This window comes from Ambystoma mexicanum, chromosome 11 (genome assembly GCF_040938575.1).
Source record: "Ambystoma mexicanum isolate Mex_15411 chromosome 11, UKY_AmexF1_1, whole genome shotgun sequence".
In the NCBI taxonomy this organism is placed as follows: Eukaryota; Metazoa; Chordata; class Amphibia; order Caudata; family Ambystomatidae; genus Ambystoma; species Ambystoma mexicanum.
The window spans coordinates 196139902-196165643 of NC_090934.1; the positions used below are offsets into that span (position 1 = coordinate 196139902).

The following is a 25742-nucleotide window of genomic DNA, read 5'->3' on the forward strand; positions in this document are numbered from 1 at the left end:
TTATGCAGATGAAGGGTGAAAACCCAAAACTGCTCAGGTGGTTAATTAGCCTGCAAGGGCTAGACTTCACCATAGAGCATAGACCAGGGAAGAGTCACGATAATGCAGATGGCCTTTCCAGAAGGTATGTTGACCGTCTGAATGAGGGTGTCTATCTTGTGGGAGATTAGGCACTCTACCCTCAGTCTGGGGGGGCGACTGTGATGCTGGAAATGCATTGGAGGGGCAGGGTCTCACTGTCATTGTTCTGTAGTCCTTTTTCGTGTTTGTTCTGTGTTATTTTCTGCCCAGGAGTCCATGTGGGACTCCTGGCAGTGCAGCTCTTCCTCTTTTTGATTTGGTGCGACCCTTGGGATACCCTTATGGCACCCATGGGTAGTGGCCCACAGAGCAGGGTATTGGCTGGTGGCAGCTCCATTCTGAATTTGACAGGTGCTCTGAGTATCCTCCATTTTGGGATACCCAGGCCCTGACATTGGAATCAGATGATTCCTGATAAAAGACAAGATGGCCCCTGTGGCCTCTTGCTTTTATTGCCGGTTACCTTGTTTTTCCCAAAGTCCTGGGAAGCCCTGACTCTGTCCATTCCCCCTGACTGGCTGTTGGGTGGACGTTTCATATATTGTATTGTGGGGAAGTCCAGGCCCCATCGGTTTGAGCCTTCCCAGTGACTATATGTTGTGGGTACGCACTTGGGGTAGAACCTGGTTGAATGGAGTGTGTGACCAATATGCTCTTCTTGTTATGGGTGTCTGGTTTCTGGAATGTGACACAAAGACTGAGACAGCCCTGCCTGAAACTTGTATGAATGCAGTCTGGAGTGCTGGATGGCTGGGTACTTGTCCCAATACATATTCCTTGTTGTGAGTGTCTGGAGGGAGGAGAATGGCCTGAATGCACTGTGAGCCTGATTGGCTGCCTGCCTGCCTGAATGCCCTTCTGAATGATTGTTGTCTGAGTGTGACCCACCAGAGTAAATGGGAGACCAACACTATTTCTGGGGACCTCTCACTGATGGAAACCGTTCAGAAGCTGAAGTTGATGCTTGATGCTTAACCTTGAAACCCACTGGAAGAAGAATTGCTGCTGCTTTCCTTTGCCAATCTGAAAGCTTGTGTGCCTTCAAGGAACTGATCCAAGGGAGGACCTGGCTAGGAGAACTCTTCCTGAGCTACCAGGGACCATCATTCAGCTAACTTTCGCTGAAGCGCCCTGGAAGACAGTCCTTGAAAGGCTGCCGACTGGAGACGGGGAACGCCCTGAAATCACGAAGCGAAGCGCCCGGACATTGAAGACCATTACCGTCGCCGACCGGAGCCACAGTAGTCCTTTGCCTAAGAATACTTTGAATGAAGGATTCCCTCGCTCATCACTGGTGACCGATTTGTCCCACCGGAGAAAGTCAAGGTCGTCAACGCACCGAGGAGTATCCGCCGGTAGGTTTCTTGCCACCTGAAGACCGCAGAGACGACTATGACTAGACGCCCTTGCTGGGCAAAAGTTCTTCATAGACTCTTTGCGGCAATGAACTATCGTCCTTGAGGTGCACTGCACACCTCATCTTCGCAGGATGTCCATGACCGATCGTCGATGAACACCGCCAAGACGGAAGTTGCTGCCTCGACGCCTTTGTTCACCATTTCCGTGTGGGATCTTGACAATCCGTGGCTCCTGCCTTAAAAGGAGCCGCTCAAGAAGGATCCGTCGACGACCCAACGTCGAACTCTGCTTAACCAGTTACATTGGGGCTGTAGAATCTTTTTAGAGGAAAATAAGACTCACATAAACAATATATGGACTGGGCTTGTATTATATCTTTATTTACAAGTTGCCCAGGTGGGGGGGATTCTCACACATAACTGTGTCTATTGGTAGAGGTCAGTATTCTGCCTATTGTTTTAACCAACCTGCTTTCCTCCTACGTCTATTGTTGGTTCACTTTATTAACTGACTTGTATGACATTTGAACTGACTACAGTTGATGCATTTTAATGGAATCAGAGTAATAATGATACCACATAGAACCTGTATATATTTACCATTTTAGAATTGTTGGAGCACAAAGTGTGTTATTGTGATTGTGTACATAACATGAACCTTATTTATATAAAGGGTATGTTTTCAATAACATAGTGCGTGGACATTCCTTTGTGGGTACTTGGGGACTACAATGCACTTAAGAACCAGCCTGCATCTCCTCCTGAGAGCTTAAGCCTTGATTGCTTATCCACGATACCAAATCGAGAATCTTGGCTGGGGTTTTCTGTGCCTCTCCTCTGTCATATAGAGAGCAGGATTCCCCCCTCCAGTCTTTACAGAGTTGAAGCGGTGAAGGTTGAAGAGTATATGGACAGCAAGTTGAGGACTTTAAGAGGTGAAAAAGCATAGTTGGCAAGGCCATGGAGTAGACTAGCACACTAGTAAGATTGAGATAAGCAAACGTGAAAATAAGTGAGATGGTTTGTAAAGTTTTCTTTTGTTCAACTGTCTTTAGTTGTCTTGAGAGAGGGTACAGATTTGGGTAGATAAGTGACATTTTTTTCTCTGATGTCAGAAACTGATGCAATCATATCGCTCCATTTAAATGGTCTGCTAATGAAGAACAGAATGCTAAACAAGTATTTGCAAGGGCCCATAAGAATGCTGAATGAAATTTGCATGCAGGCGGACGGTTCCAGTAAAATGACACAGGCATCCGCTCATCACAACGCAAGTGGGGGAGCTAAGATTACATGACCCCCATGAGCAGGTGACCCTTTGACACCCCATTGGTGGTAAATGGCTTGCATTGACCCTGGATTTATATACCTGGGCTTATAAGGGTAATGTCTGGCAAATGCCTATACCATGCCTATAAAAATGACAAAACTATAGGCTTTGCCAGTGTTAGGCAGAATCCTGTGCAGTTCCCTTAGGGAGCACTACAGAAGATTAAGACTACAGCTATGAGCAATAAATCCCCTTTGGTATCAGTCTGTACCACAAAGATTTAGTTGGTAGCTGTGGCTAAGCAGTCAGACTTATCTCAAGAGAGAGATGAGCAGTATTCGGGGTTTACACAGTAGGACTACAGTACTATGGTACAAGGAAACACTGACCAAAGCTTTGTATTAAAAAGAATATATATTTTTATTTTACACACTTCTAGTTAAACACATAAATCACAGTTCTTAAAGCAAGTTAAAATCAGTCAGGAAAAGTATACACAACTCCCTAGTTAAATTGTAGACAAGTGTGAGCAAGAGTGAAAACTGAGCAAAAAAGCACAGTGAAAACCAAACACAAATGGTACTCTTTCAATTTCTCACAAGGGAGGGAAAGGACAAGTTATACAGGAATATACTCTTAGTCACCCACGCAACACTTCCCAATAAGATTGTGAACAAGTTTAGGCAAGCAGTACTTTAGCATGTATTATACTTAGGTGAAAACCGAGAAAAACGCCACTTCACAAGTTTTGAAAGTGGTGGTTATAAGAGGTGCACCAACACATTTCTAGGTGAGAAGCAATCTAGAGAAGGCAGTTGTAAAAGATTTAGCCAGAGTCAATAGGCCTGTGTCAGAGTCAGTGGTACAGGGCAAAGTGCCCAGGAGCAAAATGTTCTTGTAGCTGCAGTCAAGTCTTTGTTAAACGATTCGAAAGGTTTTTTTTGCAGAAGATGAAAGACTATGTTAGGTGAGAGGGGCAGCCAACCCAACAGGTAGGTAAAGGATTTAAAACACCTTTAGCACTACCAAACGAAAAGGGAGGCCTGGCGGAACAAAGTACCTTAAAATGAAGAAGAGGCTCCAGCGGTGGCGGTTGTGCCTGGTAGTTCCTGCAGTTCCCGGGATCCAGCAGAGGAAGAGAGGCTCTCGTCGTGGAGGAAGGTTTGAGTTACTGCACTACACAGGGATGAAAGCAGCCGCCTTGCTGCCAAACAAAATAAAAGGTACGCTCCTTTAAATCGCGGTCCGAGTGGACGGGTGCCTGGATATCTGGTCTCCAAGTGCAGGGCACTGGCGATTCAACCAAGGCAGGTCCGGGAAGGCGATTGGCAAACTGGTTGGCCCCACCAGCTCAAGGGAAGAAGGCTCTTGCAGATGAAGATCTTCTCTCGTCATGTGGAGAAAAGTGGTGAGACGCTGCATCAGGGCTTCACCGGTGGTTCAGTTGATTCAGGTGTCTCTGGCTTCTCTCCTCTTCAGCTTCTTAGTTCCAGTGGTGATGTCTTGCTCTTCCAGTCCTCAGAACCCTGCTTTTAAGCAAAAAGATCCCCATTCATACAGCCTAGCTGTCACTCACACAGTGGAGTGGTCATCCTGGCGGGAGACCCTCCAGCCTATCAGGTCAGAGTGCGACATTGGTTGCTGAGGCCTACGCCCCCTCCAACACAATGGGTCCACCCCAGACTCAGTGGCGCCGAAAGGAGGGCTTCTTGGGAGAAGCCCGCCAAAAGGACGAACAAAGGATCCCTGACCTGGGTTAGGATTTTAGAGAAACACACGAGAAAGAATTTATATAAAAGTTCTGGCAAATAAAACCTACCGGAGTAAAGTTAATATAAAAATAAACCGGCAGTATGTTAGAGGTTTTCAGTAAATGTGGTAGCCTCGAAAAATGGGCAAATCCCATAGGAAAATATTCACGGTTGAATATTTTTGGTAGTAACCACTGCCACCAGCCAGAATCATTTGAGAGAGGGACTGTAAGGTACCATCTCGAAAATGAACATAAGGGAAAAACTATTAACCCTTTTCAGTACCTCCATAGTAAGATGGGTTGTACTGGTTTTGTTCATAAAGAGTGACTAGTAAGCTCATTGGGGACTTTACATGCCCTGGGAGACAGTAGTCAGTCCCAGGGTATGGAGTCTATGTTTGGGGGTCGCTACAACACCCCTGTGTCACGGCACAGATGGTGCTGTGTAACACATGTGGATGAAGATGGTTCCTATGAGGGTGAGATAAACCCCATAGGCATTAAACACAACAAAATATCCTAGAACACACGTAGCAAATATGCCTAAGAGTGTAAAAAAGAGTCTCACTCTTAGCAGGAGAAAAAAATAAACCCTTCACATCCAGCAAAGCTGCTGGGGGACTCTATAGCTAAGGGAAATTAGCCATAGAATGAGAATTCTTCCTATCACTCGCCCCCCGAGACTAAGAGACAGGAGGATCTAATCCACTCCTGGATGAGTCTCTTACCTCTAGTCGGTTACAAAACATCCTAGAGAGACCATCAGCATTTTGGTGGTGACATCCTGACCTGTGCTCAATGGTAAAATTAAAGATTTTCCTTTGTAAGCTATATGACCGACAAACCCTTGGAGAAACATCTTTCTTTTTAAATCTATAGGGGATCTGGTTGACCAGTCCCTCGGAAGTTGGTACAACTCCTGAACCTGTGATAGGCTTTTTCAAGGGGTCCTTATAAAGGATTCCCTTAGATCTAGAGGGGCCTCCAGGGTTCCTCACCACCTCTCTGTTGGGAGCAGGTTGGGTCTTAGGCCTCTTGCGTGGAGAGGCTGGGGATAGACAAGGTACATGCTTCCCCTTCCTCTTAGATCTCACTTTACCTACTTTAGGAGTTTCCCTCCTAATACTAGGATTTGGGTTGGAGTCTTCTTTAGAAGGTCCAGCAGTCTGAAGGTTTTTGGCCTTAGGCTTTTCTTTTCTGGGGGTCCACCAGCACTGAGAATGACCAGTTCTCCTAGGCCTAGAGGGGGGCCCAGTTGGTATATCCACCTGATCCTCAGAAGCAGGGGGAGTCAGAGACTTTAAAACTGGGGGAACAATGATGGAGCTTGGTTGGGCCTCCCATTTCCCTAATATCCTAGCCTGACATTTGCCTGGGTTAGAGGTCAGCTTACTAACACCAGGGCTTGTAGTAGGGTTCTCTGTAGAGGGTTCCACAGGCTTAGAGTGGTCCCTTAAGGTGGCCTCTCTAGCAAATTTGGTTTGGCTCTGCTTCTCCATACTGGGAGGCCTGGGGTACTGTATACTACTCCTACAGTTTTTAGATCATTCCCCAACAGGACTCTACCAGGCACCTCAGTCAGAAAACTGACAGGAATCTTCATTGTCATGTTATTACACTGAATGAAGGCTGGTAGAATAGGAACCAACTGGACAGGACCTCCAGAAAATTTAGTGGGGCCTTTGGGTGCCTTAGCAACATCCTCAGGCTTGAAAAAGCTTTCATCCACTACTGTTCTGCTGGCCCCAGTGTCTCTCCTGGCAGGAGTATCCTAACCATTGACAAGAACACTGTCCATGTGAGCCGAGGTGGAGAGCCAGTCTGCAGCAGTGTGCAGCCTATCCACATCATTGTTCAGAAAGTGCCCATATCTGACCCAACACACCGCGGAGCGGTGAGCAGAGCTGGTGAGCCGAGGTGGAGAGCCAGTCTGCAGCAGTGTGCAGCCTATCCACTTCATAGTTCATGAAGTGCCTATATCTGACCCAACACACCGCAGAGTGGTGAGCGGAGCTGGTGAGCCGAGGTGGAGAGCCTGTCTGCATCAGTCCGCTGCAGATGCGAAGCAAGAGCTCAATTGAGCCGGAAGTGCGGGCAACGGCGACCAAAGGGAAAGCCATGCCAACGCCTACCCCCAAGCTTACCCCGCAACATGAAAATGAGAGGAGCGAGGCGGACCTGATCACCAAACTCCCGCCTAGTAAGAATCATCGAAGCTATTAACCTGGAAGGCTCCCGGGAAGTGGCGGACCTCCATACCGAAGTACCCCAGGGAGCTAGGGGTAAGAAACAAGAGCTATCACCGCTACCTGCACTGTGGCCATCGGCGAAAGTCCCGAAAGTCCCGTGGATGGTTCCCCCCAGCTCTCCGATGCCGCCGGCAGGGGAGGGCCTCCATGGCCCGGGAGCTGGAGCCGGAGCACAGGTTGAGGCGGCGACCGCGAGTGCAAGGAGACCAGCGCCGCAGAAGATACCGCCGCTGAGGAAAGAAGGCCGCGCCCCTCTTCCATCTCCGCTGCCATGTGTAGTCCGCCTTCACGGGACGAGTGGATCCAGTGCGAGGGCTGTCGGAGGACGGCCCTCGCCGGACCCAAGCGGGACCTCAGCAGTGGGGAGAGGTGGAGGGGTGGGACCTCAGGAGCAGAACCCTGGGAGGTGCGGAGCAGTGACAGCGTTGCCAACGCTGCACCCCCGCTGGTGGGGAGGGATAAGGAAGCCCCGTGTGATAGGATCCCCCCTCCCCTATCAAATCCCCTATCAAATCGATTACATTAGATGGAGAAGCAAGCCCAGAAGAGAGCCGACATTTGCCGGGCTAGGGTGAGGAAGGGCAACAAGGGGGGAAAAAACGCAGCAAATCTTTAGATTACACGATAAGTCTGCACTCCCAAAACAACGTAAAAAATTTAACAACGCCGCCTTTGGATTCAATAAACAGCACGGACATTGTGCAGAAGATCATCAAAACCAAAGCGATGATTCACTACACCAACAAATGCCAAGTCCCCTGCTCACCCAACAGGGCCAAATCATCAGCTGGTGAGAAAAAGCTGGACAAGGGAAATAAAAAGATCATTGAGATCTGAAACCTGTGCAGTTCCCTTAGGGATCACTGCAAAAAGTTTAAGACCACAGGAGTAAGAAGTAAACCCAATTGGTAGCAGTCTGCACCACCCAGATTTACCTGGTAGCTGTGGCTGAGCAGTCAGACTTCTCTCAAGAAGAGTTAGCAGTATATAGAGTATACACAACAGGGCTAAAAATACAGTAGAACAAGCAAACACTGCCCAGAGCTTTGCTATAAAAGTATATAATGATTTATTTAAAACACACTTGTAAAAATACACTGGCACTAATATGTCAAGTAAGTTCAAACACAGTCACTATAAGTATATCCACCTCCCTAGTTAATTATTCGACAAGTCTAGGTTAAGACACCACTTATTTAGCAAAACAGAGGTGAGAGCGTAACTGTAGATGGCACTCCAATAATTTGTTTAAAAAGGGAGAGAAAAGGCAGAATAGGAAAAACACACAGTACCAACACTTTTAAGAAACCACAGCAAGTCAAGAAAGGCAGGGTCTACTGTAGAGCAAAAGTTCATAGGCCAGCCCACTCTTGGAGAGAGCAAGGCGGAATGTGCCCAAGATCATACAGTGGAAATGCACTCAAAGTCTTTGCAGAAAAGTCAAAAGAGGTTGGATCAAGTCAGAAAGGTAATGTTAGCAGGTCCGAGGTCACCCCAGGATAGAGAGTCAAGGATTTACGGGACACCTTGGACAGTCTGTTGCAAGGGAGACCAGGCGGGACACAGTACCTGAAATGGTGAGAAAGCTCCTGCGGGGGCAGTTGTTCCTGGCAGCGGGTGCAAGTCAGAGCTTCGTCCAGGGGAAGAGATGATCTCGACATGTAGGAAAGCTGGAGGTCGTTGCACTGACGTGCAGTTTCCCGGTTAAAAGGTACGACCCTTTTATTCGCGGTAGTGGTGAAGCGTGGCTATCCGGCCACCGGGGTGCTTGGCATAGGCGATTCGACCACGAGACGATCCAGGAAGGGGAAAAAGGTGAACTGGTTGGTCCCACCATCTCAAGGGGAAGAAGACTCTCCTGGAAGAAGATCTCCTCTGTCATCGGGGAAGTGGTGAGTTCGTACAGCAGGGCTCCACCGGTGGTGTCGTCATTGTAGATGGCTCAGCTTCTCCCCTCTTTGGATTCTTTAGGTCCTGTGGCGACTTCTGAAGTTACAGTCGCCAAAGCCCTGCTTTTATGCAGAAAAAACCCCATTCAACAGCCTAGCTGTCACTCAAACATGCTAAGTGGTGAGCCGGGCGGCTCACCACTGGGCCAATCACACAAGAGTGCGACTTGAGTTGCCAAGGCAACTCAGTCCAGGGTGCCTAATCCCCCTCCCACACATCCTTGTGACCCCAGACAGAGTGCCACCATTTGGAGGGCTTTCGTGGAGAAGCCCGCCAAAAAGTGGAACAAAGGGCTCGTCTTGGGTTAGAGTTTCAGAGGCGAACACAAACGCCATTTTAAAACCGAGTCCTGGCAACAAAAAAAAAATATTAAATAAATAACCCGGCGGTATCTTTAACGTTGCACCAAAAAGTGGTGCGTTTAAAATGAATGGAAAAATCCCATAGGAAATATTCCGGTGGAATATTTCGCGTGGTATCCATTGCCACCAGCCAGAAACTCGACAAGGGGGAATTGGACAGTGCCCCCTTGGAAAACAGACCCAGGGGCAATCGAATTACCCCGACCAGTACTTCCACAATATGATGGTTTGTACTGGTTCTGTTCACAATTTGAGACTAGTGAAGCCAATGGTGACTTTGCATGCCCTGGGAGACAGTAGTCATTCCCAGGGTATGGAGTCTATGTTTGGGGGTCACTATGGCACCCCTGTGTTACTGCACTGAGGGTGCTGTGTAACACACATACCAAAAACACACAAAGCCCTATGGAGTAAAAGACCCCATAGCCCATAAAACACATTACATAGTCAAAGGACATTCTCAAATCATGCCTAACAGTGGGTGAAAAAGAGTCTCACTCTTTGCAGGAGAAAAAAATAAACCCCAAAAAATCCAGTAAAGCTGCTGGTGGACTCACTAGGTTTGGGAAATTTGCCTTAACAGAGATTTCTCCCTAACAGAGAATGATGATGTCTTTGAAGATGGAGATAAAATTTCAGCGTGTAACAAGGCTAGTGAACTAGAAGACTCCAACAAGGAAACAGAGGGGGAGCAACTAATGTTAGCAGAAAATAAACAAAGAAAAAAAAGAACTAAAACAGAAAAGGGGCAAAAACCACCAAAGAACAACCCGAACCAAGCAAACAAACTCCCGACTAAGGATCTGAAGGACAGGGGCAGTGATGGAGTAAAGGCGATCAAAAGGAGAGGAACTACGCCCAGAAACCTGCCTACTCCACTACTATCGTGCCCAGTAAATGCCTTTTTCACCCAACAATATAAAAGAAAGTTGACGGCTGAGACTGAGTTTTCCGATGCAGAGATGCTTGAAGTGGCACAAGAAAACCCGCCGGGGTTAAAACTGAGGAAAACGGACCCAATTGGGGCACCAACAGCAAAACCGGCGGAGGAAAAGACCCAACAGATAGCAAACTTGAACAAAAGAATTATGGGAGAAAACACAACCCCAAAAATGAAAAGGGGGGGCAAACGGCCCCGGGCATAACAGAAAACGACACTGTCCCGAAGGCCACAGCACCAAATGACCTACTCAAAACAAACAAAAAGGGGGTGCAGACGAGCTCAGCCGTCACAAAAGATGGTGGGGTGGTGGCAAGGAGGCATCCGACACTTTCCATACAATCACTGCAGGAGGCCCAAAGGTGGCACATTGCCGTGGGAGAAAAAGAGCCTCGGCTCGCATGGACCAATCCCCACTTGGCGATGGGTCTCCTAAGCACGCCCCCTCCAAAGTCTTTGAACTTGGACAGACGTCAACAAGACTCCTCTCAAACGAATCTAAGATCTTCGGCTGGTCGAACAGTGATGGATCAGGATCTAAGCTCCTCGACGGAGCGTGCAGCAATGGGCACTCCAGGTATTTCAAAAAGAACCGAGAAAATTCAATCCTCCCCTAAAAATTGCCACTTAAGTGACATAGCCGCAGCGATACAGAAAGACTCTCCAAATAAGAAGCCGGACATGATAGGAATCATGTCCGCGGTGTCCATTGTACTAGCTCCATTTTGTAAATTATACAAAGCCATAAAAGAGGAGATTCAAGATAACACAGCAATCCTTGCAAACATGATATCAAAAATGTCACACGTAGAAAGCTACATAACGGCCATGGAGGATCAGAAAAGCATCCACCAAAAAACCTGGGAAAGTAAAATCGAGGCCCTTGAAAGAAAAATTGAAAGCATGGAGTTACTGACCAGAAAACTGTCAACACCCCACTCCTCGCAGTTACACAAACCGCACGAATTACAACCTCAGATGGCGAACAGGGAATGCAAAACATTGGCTATAGCTGCAGGGAAAAATCAAGAGAACCTTCTTCAAAACAAAAAAAAAGACATGTTAAATACCTCAAGCAAAAAGCCAGCCAAGGGACATAAGACGTCAAGGGAATAACCAGTTGTAAAACTCAAGAAAACAGGGTCTCATGTAGAGGAGAACCAAATCCTCGATGAAGAACCCCCAGCTGACGCCCTCTCACTAAGATCACCAAGAACAGTGGAGGACTTTATGACAGACTCGGCTCTAATAAATGTATCACAACACTGGGATAAAAATACAACAGAAGTAAAGCAAGATGACACAATGATGTCCAACAAGTTCAATTTAAACACCCAAAAAAAAAGATGCTGGAGAACCAACAAAATCTGGCAAAGAGAATGAACATTGGGACAATGTGCACCGGAGTGCGACAGTGATAAAAAAAAGGGGATGTTCTACAGAGCAACCGCGGATTTCTGAAAGAGGATCAACGGACAATCCAAAGAGCAAGGTCAAGAGTCAGAGGCAGTCCCGGGTATCAGCACTCAACAAGAGAAACAGAGAATAGGGAATCCAAAAGGAACGAAGAGACCCGCCTATTCAAGCTTGAGCAATTAGATTCAAAAAAAGAATATCTAATACTAAATCGACCAACAGTCTTGCAGATAATGAAGAGAGCTAAATCATTAAGGAACATAAGAACTGAAGATCTCAAGTTAGTGGAACCATACCACAGTGATAAAATAGCCAAAGCATATCTGCATGTAAAAACAGCGGGAATCACACATATTGAGCAGTCCGCATTCAAAGAATTAGACCAGATGGGCTTCCGCTTGACTGAAATAAACAAGCCTGAAAGAAACGAGCGAGACACAGAGAAGAAAAGACCAAGAAAGTATGAAGCGCACTACCATTCAAAAACAGAGGATCTCTATCGTCACAATCGATGGAAAATTCCAAGGGCGGAAGAAACAGCATGGGGAACGACCATGCATGGCCAAAGAAATGAAAAACGACAAATTGATCGGATCCGGAAAGATGAAGACGAAAAAATGAAGCAAAAGCGTGCCTCAGAAAAAAAGTATTACAACCAGGATAACCGATCAACAAGAACCAGAAGAAAGGAAGACGAGGAACTCCGCCCAAGAAGCGACTTCACTTCCAAAGTTTTCGACACAAAGACCAATACAAAGACTTTAGATTCAACTCAACCGAAAGGTCCCTTGAACTGATTTACATCGACCTGGACCAAGAAAAGTGCCAAATAGCAGTGACCAGGGCCGGGCCTCAAGAAATGCACTGTTGTAGCCAACGGAGAGGAGCGGTCCGACAAGGGTAACTTTACCCCTGGATCCTGGAACACGAGAGGTCGTGCACATTTAACGATTTCGGGAGATGTGAACTTAGGCACATATGACATACTCTGTCTGCAAGCGACATGGCTGGTAGACAAACCCACGGTCGACAGTTTCTCTGTGGAAATTTCTCCAGCAGTCAAGGGCCTCTTAGGTAGACCGTCGTCGGGCTTATTAACAGCAATTAAAACAGGCCTCGTCCTGGCAGAACCCCAGAAGTGCAAGGAAACCTATGAAATGGTGGTGATCCTGACAACATGGTCTCAACTCAACTGGAAGAATCAAGGAGGTCAGTTGAATCTTCTAGCAATCATAAATTGCTACTGAAACCCCCAACGGACGACCTCAACTATGGGAGCAACCATTGACCAACTCTACGAAGAGTTTGAGGAAATTGAAACCCTCGTATGTGGAGATTTCAACGCGAACTGTAATGAAGATCAACAGGGGCTGTCAACTGTCAACCAACGTCCCGAGCCAACAGATGCAACCTTGGAATGTGGGAAAGCATGGATGGAAATTATCAGCTCAAGGAACACCCAAAACATAGCCTCACTCTTTCCGAACCAAACCAACATTCCTACTTGGAAACGCTGTTCCTCGAAAGCGACACTAGATTACATATTCACCACAGCCAGCCTCATATCCAGTATCGTGAGCTTCAAGGTTCTATGAACTGTTAACAACGACCACAACTTACTCTCATGTACATGGCAAGGAAGGAGACCAGAAAAAGCAGCCTACCTCATCGCCACCGAAGTAAACTGCCAACAAACACTACTATGCCTAACAGAAGCAGACATCCTGAAAATCAAAATGTCCTGGGACCAGAAAATTCAGTAGAACCAGTTAAGCATGGTAGACGAGAGACCTAACTACCTTCCGCTCCTATTAGCCTACCAAAACCCAGCTGTAGGAAGACGGATGGGACAAGATAAGCCTAACCACGCTTATAATAAAGCTTTGGTGGAGCAAAGGAAACTGGGGCGACAATTAAAAAGAAGGGCAAAGAAAACAAATACCAAAGAAGACTGGGCAACCTGGCAGTTGGAAAAAAAAGATACGATGGCTGCCGTAAACAACAAAGAGCAGCACAATACCTACAGGACCCGGAAGAAATGATGAAAAGATTGGCAACTAATAAATCAAGCGAATTTTGGTCGCTGATAAAAAACATCAATCCCGCATCGAGTACAACGCAGAGCAATGTAGTTTCGGAAGCCAAATGGATAGAGTACTTCACGATGGAGTTCGACGAGCCTAAGGAAACTCCCTGCCTGACAGAGCACAACTTTAACCCGACTTGGGTGAATGTGTCGAACCCTGAAGACATTGAAACAAAAATTAGGAATCTCAAAAGATCAAGAGCCCCTGGGCCGGATGGCCTGACAAACATCATCCTCAAACAATACCCTAAAGAGTGGTCAGAAGTGATCGGGAAGATCTTTGGGGAATGTAAAAGAAAACACCAAATTCCTGAGACATGACAGAAAGCCGCCATCATCCCAATTTATAAGAAGGGCAGTCGGGAAGACCCCGAAAGCTACAGGCCGATTGCACTCCTTGATATCAGAGGAACAATGTTCTCCTCTCTCCTGCTGGACCACTTCCGAGCCTGGGAAAAAACTGGTCCATGCAAGGATAATCTGCAAACGGGCTTTCAAAAAAACAGCACCACATCAATCAACATCTTGTTAATCAATATCCTGAAAGCAAAAGTCAAGGAAGGGGCAGCAAATGTCTATTTAGCTTTGGTTGATCTGTCGAAAGCTTTCGATAAGATAGACTGGAACATGTTGTGGTTGAAACTCGACACCTGGAATTGCCCCCAAGTTGTACTCAACCCACTCAAAGTGCTTCACTCGCAAACCACCATAAGAGTTAAGCTAAACCAACAAGGAACACTGTCAGAGGAAATCAAGGTCAAAAGAGGGGTCAAACAGGGTTGCCCCCTGGCTCCAGCCCTATTTATCACATTCTTGGGAGATTTCCAACACTCCGAAATCAGCATCAGGACCTTTCTACCGAAAATAGGAAAAACCACCATCCCGTGTATGCGGACAATGTGATCCTGATTGACCAGACAAAAATCGGACTGCGACGTAAACTAACTAACCTGGCAAAATATATTGATGAAAACCATCTTGAAATAAACAAAAAAAAAATCATGATATTTGAGAAACTCCCGAAGAAACAATCGAAACAGCAGGTTGGCACCTAGAGAACATTAAGATCGAAATTGTAAAAAACATCAGATAACTGGGAGTCCAAATAGACAATTCACAAACAGATATGGCAATGCAAGACATGCTCTAGGACAAAGCCAAAAGACTAACATCACAAATGAGAATGGTTGATAAGAAGTTTGGGAAGTTCTCATTAATTCCGGCAATCAACTTCTACAAGACAAAAGTGGTACTGACGCTGGCGTACCGAATGGAAGCCTCACTCTTTATCCCTCAGATGATATGTACAAGTTGGAAGGTCTGGTCTGGAAAGCCATCCTTGGCCTACCAAAGTCAACGTCAATGGCAGCCATTCGAAGAGAACTGGGTCTAGTTTCTCTTGCTTCAATAGTTGATCAAAGCGCCACGAGACTTTACAGAAAAATAATCCTGGCAGACTCCCTACCCGCATACATCATCATCAAAGAAGAACTGGAAAGCGGTAAATGCAAACCACTCAAAAAGTGGGTCAAAAACAGAAAAGAAAAGTTGTCCGAAATAGCATGTACAGAATTAGACCTAAAAGAAAATCCGGATAGAATCAAACAAAAAATCGAAGAAATGGACTGGATCAGCACGATAGAAAAAGCATTAGCGAATAAACTTTTAATCCTTCTTCCTCCTACGTTTAACAAACTGAAAAAGCCACTGAACTACGTTGCCAAATTCCCAGAAAAGAGAAAAAGAATTCTGTTCATGAAAACAAGATTAAACATACGGTTAACACAGGAAATTCTAACAATCCGGGGTGTCGCAGGTAAACAGGGTTGCCGGCTATGCAAAAAAATGAGGTGGAGGAAACCCTAAAACATCTGGTAACATTCTGCCCCAACACTAAACAAAACAGATCTACCTACCTTTTACCTCTGATTTTGAATCCGTGGGTGATGCAAGAATATTATCTATGGAATAGACTGATATCAGGAGAAACCACCAAGTGGATGGTGCCATGGCAAACTTAATCGAACTAACACTCCGACAGATCAACGAGGCATTCTCCATTCCATCTCCTACTTAGAGGTCCGCACTGATCCCGTTTTGCTGAGAAAAGACAGGGCAATCTCTGACCAGCACAGAGGTTTTGGTAGATCTGTAGGAAGCCTTTTCTGCGAAATTTGGACGAACTAACGGCAGTCGAAACTTAAATAAAATTCAGGTGTTCGCTGAATAAATGTCAATAAAAAAAAATAAAAAAATAAAATAAATAAATATACTTTAGAGTTTTCTGGAAGGGAGTCATACACACCAATATTCCGTTTGCTTACCAGACCCATCGACTCTAAGGATACAGTTGCTTGAAGACTCAAGGGTTCTTCAGCAAAGAATTCAAGGTGACTAGCCATTTGTACTTCTTCCTCTTGGGAGAAGAGTAAGGAGGCAGTGCCGATCCCTGCAGGTTTTCCCTTGCACCTGGGATCTCCTTTGATATGGTCAGTTGACCCACAGACATAGCATTTTCCAAATGCTCTCTGGAATGGTGGCTTCTGCTGACCTCCCTCTGGTTGAGCACCGGAGGACTCACTAGCCCTATTTGGTTTCCCTTGGGGTTTACCCTGGTTATTTTGTTGTTTGTGGCCCTCTTTGGGATGGGAGGTATTATAATTCTCTTGGTTCTCTTTTGGTGGCTGCTTCCCCGCATCCTTCTTCTGAGTTGCCCCAGATTCCTTGTGAGTGGCCCTGTTGGCAACCAGTAAGTCAGCAGCCTTGCCTAACTTTCTAGGATCCATTTCCTTAGAATCAGCCAAGTGCTGCCTGAGCTCAGGAGAGCAGGCATCATAAATAGACTCCAACATAACAAGATTTCTCATTCCCTCATACGTATTCACTCTGTAACCCTTAATCCAACCCTCTAGGTTTTTCAAACATTCATTCACCCAGGTAGCCCAAGGGGTACCATCATGCTTTTTGAGGGTCCTAAACCTCTTAAAGTACTGGGAAGGGGTCTTCCCAAATCTAGCTATCAAAGCTAGCTTTACATATTCATAATCCATCCTATCCACCTCCCCCAACTCCATTACCACATCAGATGCAACAGGGGGGAGCCTAGAGAATAACCAGGGGATCAACTGTTTCCCTGTGATATCCTGGAGCCCATGTTTGTATTCAAACATAGCTAACCAATCTAATACATCCAACTTAGGTTCATACATACCCACAATCTCTTTAGGCATCTGGGGTCTTTTTGGACTGGAAGATCTATAGGATTTGGGAAGAGAAGCATTTTCCAAAGACAGTTTCTTCATCTCTAGCTCATGATTGAGCTCCAATTATTTGAGCCTTAGTACCTGATGTCTCTGTTCAGTTTGGGCACTAATTCTTTTGAATTCTAGCTCAAGTCTCATTTTTCTAGGGTGATACATTCAGGACTTAATGTGGGAATTGACAATGGTCCAGTAGCCACAGGTTGAGGCCTTTGAGCAAGCAGAGGGCCAGAGGGGGTGACATGGTTATCCTCCTCTTCCTCATCTGCTACAACAATAACATCATCAACATTATCATCCTCAATGTTTGCTACATTTATGATATGATATGATATGATATGCTATGATATGGCATTTGTAACGCGCCTATACACAAGTGTTTCAAGTGTTTGCTGGAGTAGTGGGCACTACAGCACCACTATCCAGACTTTGTTTTCCTAACAGTCTATCAATCATTTCTGATGTCTTTGACAGGAAGACCTCTCTGTCTACACAGATCCCTTAAATAATCAGCAGTATTAGTAAGGAGGGTCTCCTGGCTGTAACTTTCTATACTTTGACTTTGTTTAAAATAAACTTTTTTGTGATTGTTTGTCTTGTGGTTAATTGAACCAAGGTACTAGCAGCACACTAAAATGTAAATCCAATACTTTTATCCTCACCGCTGTACACCAGTGTTAGGCAGAATCCTGTGCAGTTCCCTTAGGGAGCACTACAGAAGATTAAGACTACAGGTATGAGCAATAAATCCCCTTTGATATCAGTCTGTACCACAAAGATTTAGTTGGTAGCTGTGGCTAAGCAGTCAGACTTATCTCAAGAGGGAGATGAGCAGTATTCAGGGTTTACACAGTACGACTACAGTACTATGGGACAAGGAAACACTGACCGAAGCTTTGTATTAAAAAGATAAAAAGACTATATATATATATATTATACACTTCTAGTTAAACACATAAAACACAGTTCTTAAAGCAAGTTAAAATCAGTCAAGAACAGTATACACAACTCCCTAGTTAAATTGTATACAAGTTTGAGCAAGAGTGAAAACTGAGAAAACCAAACACAAATGGCACTCTATCAATTTCTCACAAGGGAGAGAAAGGACAAGTTATACAGGAATATACTCTTAGTCACCCTAGCAACACTTCCCAATAAGATTGTGAACAAGTTTAGGCAAGGCAGTACTTTAGCATGTATTATACTTAGGTGATAACTGAGCAAAATGGCACTTCACACGTTTTGAAAGTGGGAAGGAAAAGGTGGTTATAAGAGTTAGGTGCACAAACACATTTCTAGGTGAGAAGCAATCTAGAGAAGGTAGTTGTAACAGATTTAGCCAGAGTCAATAGGCCTGTGCCAGAGTCAGTGGTACAGGGCAAAGTGCCCAGGAGCAAAATGTTCTTATAGCTGCAGTCAAGTCTTTGTTAAACGATTTGAAAAGTTGGTTTGCAGAAGGTGAAAGACAATGTTAGGTGATAGGGGCGGCCAAACCAACAGGTAGGTAAAGGATTTAAAACACCTTTAGCACTACCAAACGAAAAGGGAGGCCTGGCGGAACAAAGTACCTTAAAATGAAGAAGAGGCTCCTGCGGTGGTGGTTGTTCCTGCAGTTCTGGGGATTCAGCAGAGGAAGAGAGGCTTTCTTCATGGAGGAAGGTTCGAGTTATTGCACTACCCAGGGATGAAACCAGCCCCTGTGCTGCCAAACAAAATAAAAGGTACGCTCCTTTAAATCGCGGTCCAGGTGGACGGGACGGGTGCCTGGTTATCCGGTCTCCGTGTGCTGGGCACTGGCAATTTGACCAAGGCAGGTCCGGGAAGGGGATTGGCAAACTGGTTGGCCCCACCAGCTCAAGGGAAGAAGGCTATTGCAGATGAAGATCTTCTCTCGTCGTGTGGAGAAAAGTGGTGAGACGCTGCAGCAGGGCTTCACCGGTGGTTCAGTTGATGCAGGTGTCTTTGGCTTCTCTCCTCTTCGGCTTCTTAGTTCCAGTGGCGACGTCTTGCTCTACCAGTCCTCAGGACCCTGCTTTTATGCAAAAAGATCCCCATTCATACAGCCTAGCAGTCACTCACACAGTGGAGTGGTCATCCTGGCGGGAGACCCTCCAGCCTATCAGGGCAGAGCAAGACATGGGTTGCTGAGGCAACCCTATCCAGGGGTCCTACTCCCCCTCCCACACAATGGGTCCAGCCCAGACTCAGTGGCGCCGAAAAGAGGGCTTCTTGGGAGAAGCCCGCCAAAAGGACGAACAAAGGATCCCCGACCAGGGTTAGGATTTTAGAGAAAGACACGAGAAATAATTTATATAAAAGTTCTGGCAAGTAGAACCTACCGGAGTAAAGTTAATATAAAAATAAACCAGCGGTATGTTAGAGGCTGTCAGTAAATGTGGTAGCCTCAAACAATGGGAAAATTCCATAGGAAAATATTTGCGGTCAAATATTTTTGGTAGTAACCACTGACACCAGCCAGAAACCTTTGAGAGAGGGACTGTACGGTACCCTCTCGAAAATGAACATAAGGGAAAAACTATTAACCCTTTCCAGTACCTCCATAGTAAGATGGGTTGTACTGGTTTTGTTCATAAAGAGTGACTAGTAAAGTCAATGGGGACTTTACATGCCCTGGGAGACAGTAGTCAGTCTCAGGGTATGGAGTCTATGTTTGGGGGTCCCTACGACACCCCTGTGTTATGGCACGGATGGTGCTGTGTAACACATGTGGATAAAGATGGTTCCTATGAGTGTGAGATAAACCCCATAGGCATTAAACACAAAAAAATCTGTCTAGAACACACGTAGCAAATATGCCTAAGAGTGAAAAAAAGATTCTGACTCTTAGCAGGAGAAAAAAACAAACCCTTCAAATCCAGCAAAGCTGCTGGGGGACTCTATAGGTAAGGGAAATTAGCCATAAAATGAGAATTCTCCCTAACAGCCAGTCATTGTTTAATGTTGTACTGTGCACGCTTCTTTTAAAGTTCTCCCTTTCTCTTGGCTCAGGGTATGTAAACAGATTGCAGGTGGTTATGATCAAATAACAAAATATAAATACTGTGAATTATGAACCGTGAATTGATTCTTCTTACCTCGCTATGGTGGCTTTAGCATCAGAAAATAATGCCATGTTAAAAAGGCATTATTCAACTTTTGTTGTTATTTTATATTTTCAATTCAGTGGTTATCATTATGTGTTTGGAAATATTGGCAAACTCATTTACTGTTGCTGCCACTTTTATGGCAGTAAATCCACAAAATTTTGATTTTGGAGTGGCTGTGTTAATCCCCATTTTGAGTCTGGGATTTGGAGCATGTGGGTTGGTGAATAGTGGATGAAAGACTTTAACTCTTACGTGGACAGAAAGTGACTTACTGTGTTTGTTTCATTTGCAAAAATCTGACATGGGAATATAAAAGCGTGTAGAGAAAGTAGACAAAAAAGGACTTTATTGTCAGAGCAAAATGCTTTTTGTATCAGCATTCAGACCCTAATTCTCTGTAGATGATCCAATATATCTGCTTGTGTTCCAGATCCAGAAACTACTTCGCTTACTCCTATTCCAGAAGCAACAACAATAGCAGCCCTGAAACAAGCACCAATGACAACAGTAACACAGAAGACAACAGAGACAACAACAACATCTCAGACAACAACAGCACTAGAAACAAAAGCACAGAAGACAACAATAAAAAAACCTACTGAAAACATGAAAAAAGTAAAGAAAGATACAAGGGATATGAAAATAGCAGAAGCAAAAACAGCACCCAGAATACCAAGAGCAAAACCACGCAAGACAACTCGGGCAATTACAATTCAGACTTTAAAAACAGAAACAAAACCAGAAACAATTACCACAGAGGCAAGTGCCTCAAAAGCAGTTTTAACATCAACAATCAATAAAAAACAGTTTTCAACAAAAAAAACATTAACAAGTGTGGCTACAAAGAAACCTACTAAAAACATGAAAAAAGTAAAGAAAGATACAAGGGATATGAAAATAGCAGAAACAAAAACAGCGCGTAAAATACCAAGAATAAAGCCACGCAAGACAACTCGGGCAATTACAATTCAGACTTCAAAAACAGAAACAAAACCAGAAACAATGACCATAAAGGCAAATGCCTTAACAGCAGTTTTAACATCAACAATCAATAAACAACAGTTTTCAACAAAAAAAACATTAACAGGTGTGGCAATAAAAAAACCTACTAAAAACATGAAAAAAGTAAAGAAAGATACACGGGATATGAAAATAGCAGAAACAAAAACAGCACGCAGAATACCAAGAAGAAAACCACGTAAGACAACTCGGGCAATTACAATTCAGACTTCAAAAACAGAAACAAAACCAGAAAAAATGATTATAGAGGCAAGGGCCTCAACAGCAGTTTTAATATCAACAATCAATAAACAACAGTTTTCAACAAAAAAAACATTAACACGTGTGGCAATAAAAAAACCTACTAAAAACATGAAAAAAGTAAAGAAAGATACACTGGATATGAAAATAGCAGAAACAAAAACAGCACGCAGAATACCAAGAAGAAAACCACGTAAGACAACTCGGGCAATTACAATTCAGACTTCAAAAACAGAAACAAAACCAGAAAAAATGATTATAGAGGCAAGGGCCTCAACAGCAGTTTTAACATCAACAATCAATACACAAAAGTCTTCAACAAAAAAAACATTAACACGTGTGGTAATAAAAAAACCTACTAAAAACATCAAAAAAGTAAAGAAAGATACACGGGATATGAAAATAGCAGAAACAAAAACAGCACCCAGAATACCAAGAGCAAAACCACGCAAGACAACTCGGGCAATTACAATTCAGACTTCAAAAACAGAATCAAAACCAGAAACAATGACCATAGAGGCAAGGGCCTCAACAGCAGTTTTAACATCAACAATCAATACACAACAGTCTTCAACAAACCAAACATTAACACGTGTGGCAATAAAAAAACCTGCTGAAAACATGAAAAATATAAAGAAAGATACAAGGGATATGGAAATAGCAGAAACAGCACCCATAAAAACAGCAGCAAAACCACGCAACGCGACTACGGCAACTACAATTCAGAGTTCAACAGCAGAAACAAAAACAAAAACTTTAACCACAAAGGCAAGGCCCTCAACAGCAGTTTCAACATCAGTGAACAAAACACAAAAGTTTTCAACAAACCAAACTTTAACAAGTGTGGAAATAAATAAACCTACTGAAAACATGAAAAAAGTAAAGAAAGATACAAGGGATATGAAAATAGCTGAAACAAAAACAGCACACCTAAAACCAGAACCAAAACCACTCAAGAAAACTCAGGCATCTAGAATTCAGACTTCACCAACTGAAACAAAAACAAAAACAATGACCACAAAGGCAAAGGCCTCAGCACCAGTTTCAAGATCAACAATTAATATACAACAGTCTTCAACAAACCAAACTTCAACAAGTGTGGCAATAAATAAACCCACTGAAAACATGAAAAAAGTAAAGAAAGATACATGGGAAATGAAAATAGCAGAAGCACCTGATACTTCAACACCTACCCCTACAGGAACGGATGATTTATCACCTGACACCTCAGAACTTGACAGCAGAACACAGGAAGAGTTAACACCTGATGATTTAACATCCAACTCGTTAACACCTCAAGAGGTGACGCCTGTTGATTCAACCGATGACATATTAATAACCACAGAGTCATCACTTGATGATTCATCATCTGATGAGATTGTTGTCTCAACACCGATCATGCCAACACATTCCACAAGAAAAACCGTAGATCAGAGACGCAAATCTTCAAGACTAGACAGTGCAACAGGCGACAGCGCAGTACCTCAAGATTTAAAACTCAACATCGCACCATTTTACGGTTCAACATCTGATGATGTTGAAGATACTTCAACACTCAATGGTTCGACAAGAACATCAGCTACACCAGTCACAGATTCAGAAACAGGCATGAAAGAAAAAATAAAAGTGAGAGGCATTGCATCCAAGCCTGTCCAATCCACTTCTTCAATGAGACGTATGCCCACAATTACAATAATACAAACTGAAACAGAAACCAAAATCATAACAACAGCGGAAATGAGGAATGTCAAAGCAATGCCAACAACAAAAATAATAATCAAGGAGATCACTAGAATCAACACAACAGTAACAGTGATTACCAGGGAAAAAACTAAAATGACAACACTCCTCTCCAGCTCTGTCAGCACCACAACCATAACAATCGATAGCAGTGGGGCAGTAGACACCAGCAATACAACAGAGCATTCACTTGTGGCGCAGGAAGTGGAAAACTATAATGACAGGAAGCAGCAGCAGCAGGTGCCATCTTGCCCCTTTCTCCATGTGCCAGTGTCAACTGTGACAACTTCAGAGACAAACTCAGCTCCACTAGATGGTGGAACAAACACAACCACCATATATGTAACAGTCAGCAAGCAAATTACAACACAAGTGGCCTATCCACAGCCTGTCGATCACAAGAAGGCAATCTTACACCTCGATCAAGATTCCTGAAGCATCAGACCCCATTTCAGTCTTTAGCTATTATAGTAACTGTGACCAACATTTACCCGCATCCAAGGTGTCTACACATTAGCTTCCTGGTATAGGTGTCGATGATGCAACCCTGAGTCATTTCAGCTCCCAAAAGTCCCCTGACCCTTGGAGTCCACGATTGCTTTCCAAAGCCTTTAAGTTCAAACAAAAAAGGAACCACCCTTCGTCCCGAAACCAGCCACTAATGTGCTTGTGTACCCAGTCCTGCCCTCTTTCTCAATATCCATATTACTGATTGTAGAGCTGCTAATGGCGAGGGTCTAGACCTCTAGTGATGGCCTAGACCTCTAGTCTGCTTTTCCAGCCTTCTGCATGCCTGCAGAACCATTGGGGCATGTCTACACCTGCTAATCCATAAAGTGCTTTCAGGGTGGCTACCTAAACCGAGACACTTATTGACCACTGTCCACTCTAATAGTAAGAGACAGGGAAGTCATAGCTGATATCTGAGTGCACCACTGATTTCCTATTGATTATCGCCTTGCGAGGAAGGACTTAACCATTTTCCAGTAAGGTGCACACAAACGTGTGCTTTATGAACCACTGCAATATAGTATACAATAGCAGAAGCTTTGTCTTGCATCCTTGGTAGTCAAGATGTAAATCACGTACAATGAAATAATGGGATAAATGAGTGAATTAATAAGTACTTCCGCAATCTTGAGATTCGCAGCCTCAGTTGTATCAATCTTTGACCTGCGTCCTCCACTTGCTTACAAACTTAATGGACATTGCAGTTCTGAGGAGCTCGACAGAGAAAATTCCGAGTTAGCACTCCTTCTGGACTCCTGAACAGTCCCATCAGAATGGAATAGGTTCCTCCTCATGTAAGCCCCTGCCAACGCGCTTCCTTTATCAACAAACAACCCTACCCACTGTGGTATTCAGAATTGGCAGGAAAAGCCTCACTATACTCTTATTATCAGGAAGCACCGGTTTCGAATTCCACCTGCCAAAAAATCCACTCAAATAATGTAATACCCTCTAAAAATGCCCCATCAAAACCACAGCCAGAAATAGTAGCCAACCAGTCCCCTTTAACCAACAGACCCTGCTCTGCATGAAGTCTTACAAGTAATTTTTCAACCTCTTGGAAAACGGACTCCTTTATTTGTCACCCCCCTCTACCAACCTATGCCCAGGAACATCCCTGCCACACTGGCAATATGATCCCTCCGATTAGTCCTCAGGAGCTAACACACACCGACTATTCCAACAACGCTTGCAAGAAAGGGACTGCCATTGCCTGAGGTGCACAAAGGCTACTTTTGTTGAGACACCCCGAGAAAGGCATGGGCCCTCCAGAGGCCGATGCACTTTTGCAGTCACATGGCTTAGGGAGAATTGAGTTGTGTGAAATTCCCACTGTTTGGGACACCAGTAGAGTCACGAGAAATTGCCATTGTCTCAGATTCCCTAAAGCAGTGGTGGGCAACCTGAGGCCCTCCAGTAATGTTAACCTTTAACTCCTATCATCCCTAGCCAGGATAGTCAGCGGTGAGCCAAGAATGTAATGAGTATTGTCTTATGCACTATCAGAAGTATACGATATGCTTATGACCGACATGTCTTCAGAGTCAAATAAAATCCCAGTGGTCCCAGATTCCCTGACGACAGTCATAAATATCCACTGTTTGGGACATCTGGGTGGTGTCATGAAATCCTCTCTGCCTGAGCCACCTTGGGAATTGAAGAGTCATACAGCTGAGACCCCAGGAGAGCAACTTGAAATCCACCACTAACCAAATTAGGAGAGTCACATACCACTCCCTTACTTGAGACCCTGGGAGAGTCGCCTTGCACACTCACCGCTGGAGCAAGTGGAGAGTCACATGAAATCGGCGACACCTGGAGAGAGGCGTGGCGTGCCAATGGTCTGAGTCACGTGGTGCTCTGCATTCGACAGAAACCTTCCCTGGAACTTCACGCCACTTATTTCCAGCAAAACGCAGCCTCGTTCTGATTTCCGCAGGACTCATGACATAGTTTGAGAGCCACAGGAAGAACTTTCTTTCCTTGCTTGACAGTGAGCAGTCGATTTGTTTCTAGAGTCGATGCCAGTTGCTGTTATGCGAATGGTGCACGACGACCACGAGTTTAGTTGTATTATGCATATTTTCTCTGTACTAAGTAGTGTTCTCTGTGCGATATAACTCTGTGAAAAATTAGCAATATTCAACCTGTCTGATTAAATTATTGTTGCAAAGCAAAACTCTCTCTTTTTTTTACGTTCATATTTACAGGTGTAAAGATGGAAACACAGAGTATCTCGTTAAGACATGCACAGTCACAGGTACACAGCATGAGCCGGGATATGCATATGTGACACACAAATACACGCACAAATAGGGAGGCACAGCCAGACACGGGTATGTGCATGACCACACAGAACTACGTGCAATAAGAGAGGCCCACACAGGTGTTTACAAAGCA

At 44.5% G+C, this 25742-nt stretch overlaps 1 protein-coding gene across 1 annotated transcript in view; it reads left to right on the forward strand.

Annotated features, from left to right (window-relative positions):
- LOC138503228 (mucin-2-like) overlaps positions 1-25510 on the forward strand; it is a 208716-nt gene extending 183206 nt beyond the window's left edge. The window contains exon 5 of the mRNA XM_069622814.1: positions 20263-25510. Coding sequence (XP_069478915.1) covers positions 20263-23267 — 3005 coding nt within the window. The 3' untranslated portion in view covers positions 23268-25510. The remainder of the gene's footprint in view (positions 1-20262) is intronic.
- The last annotated feature ends 232 nt before the right edge of the window (positions 25511-25742 follow it).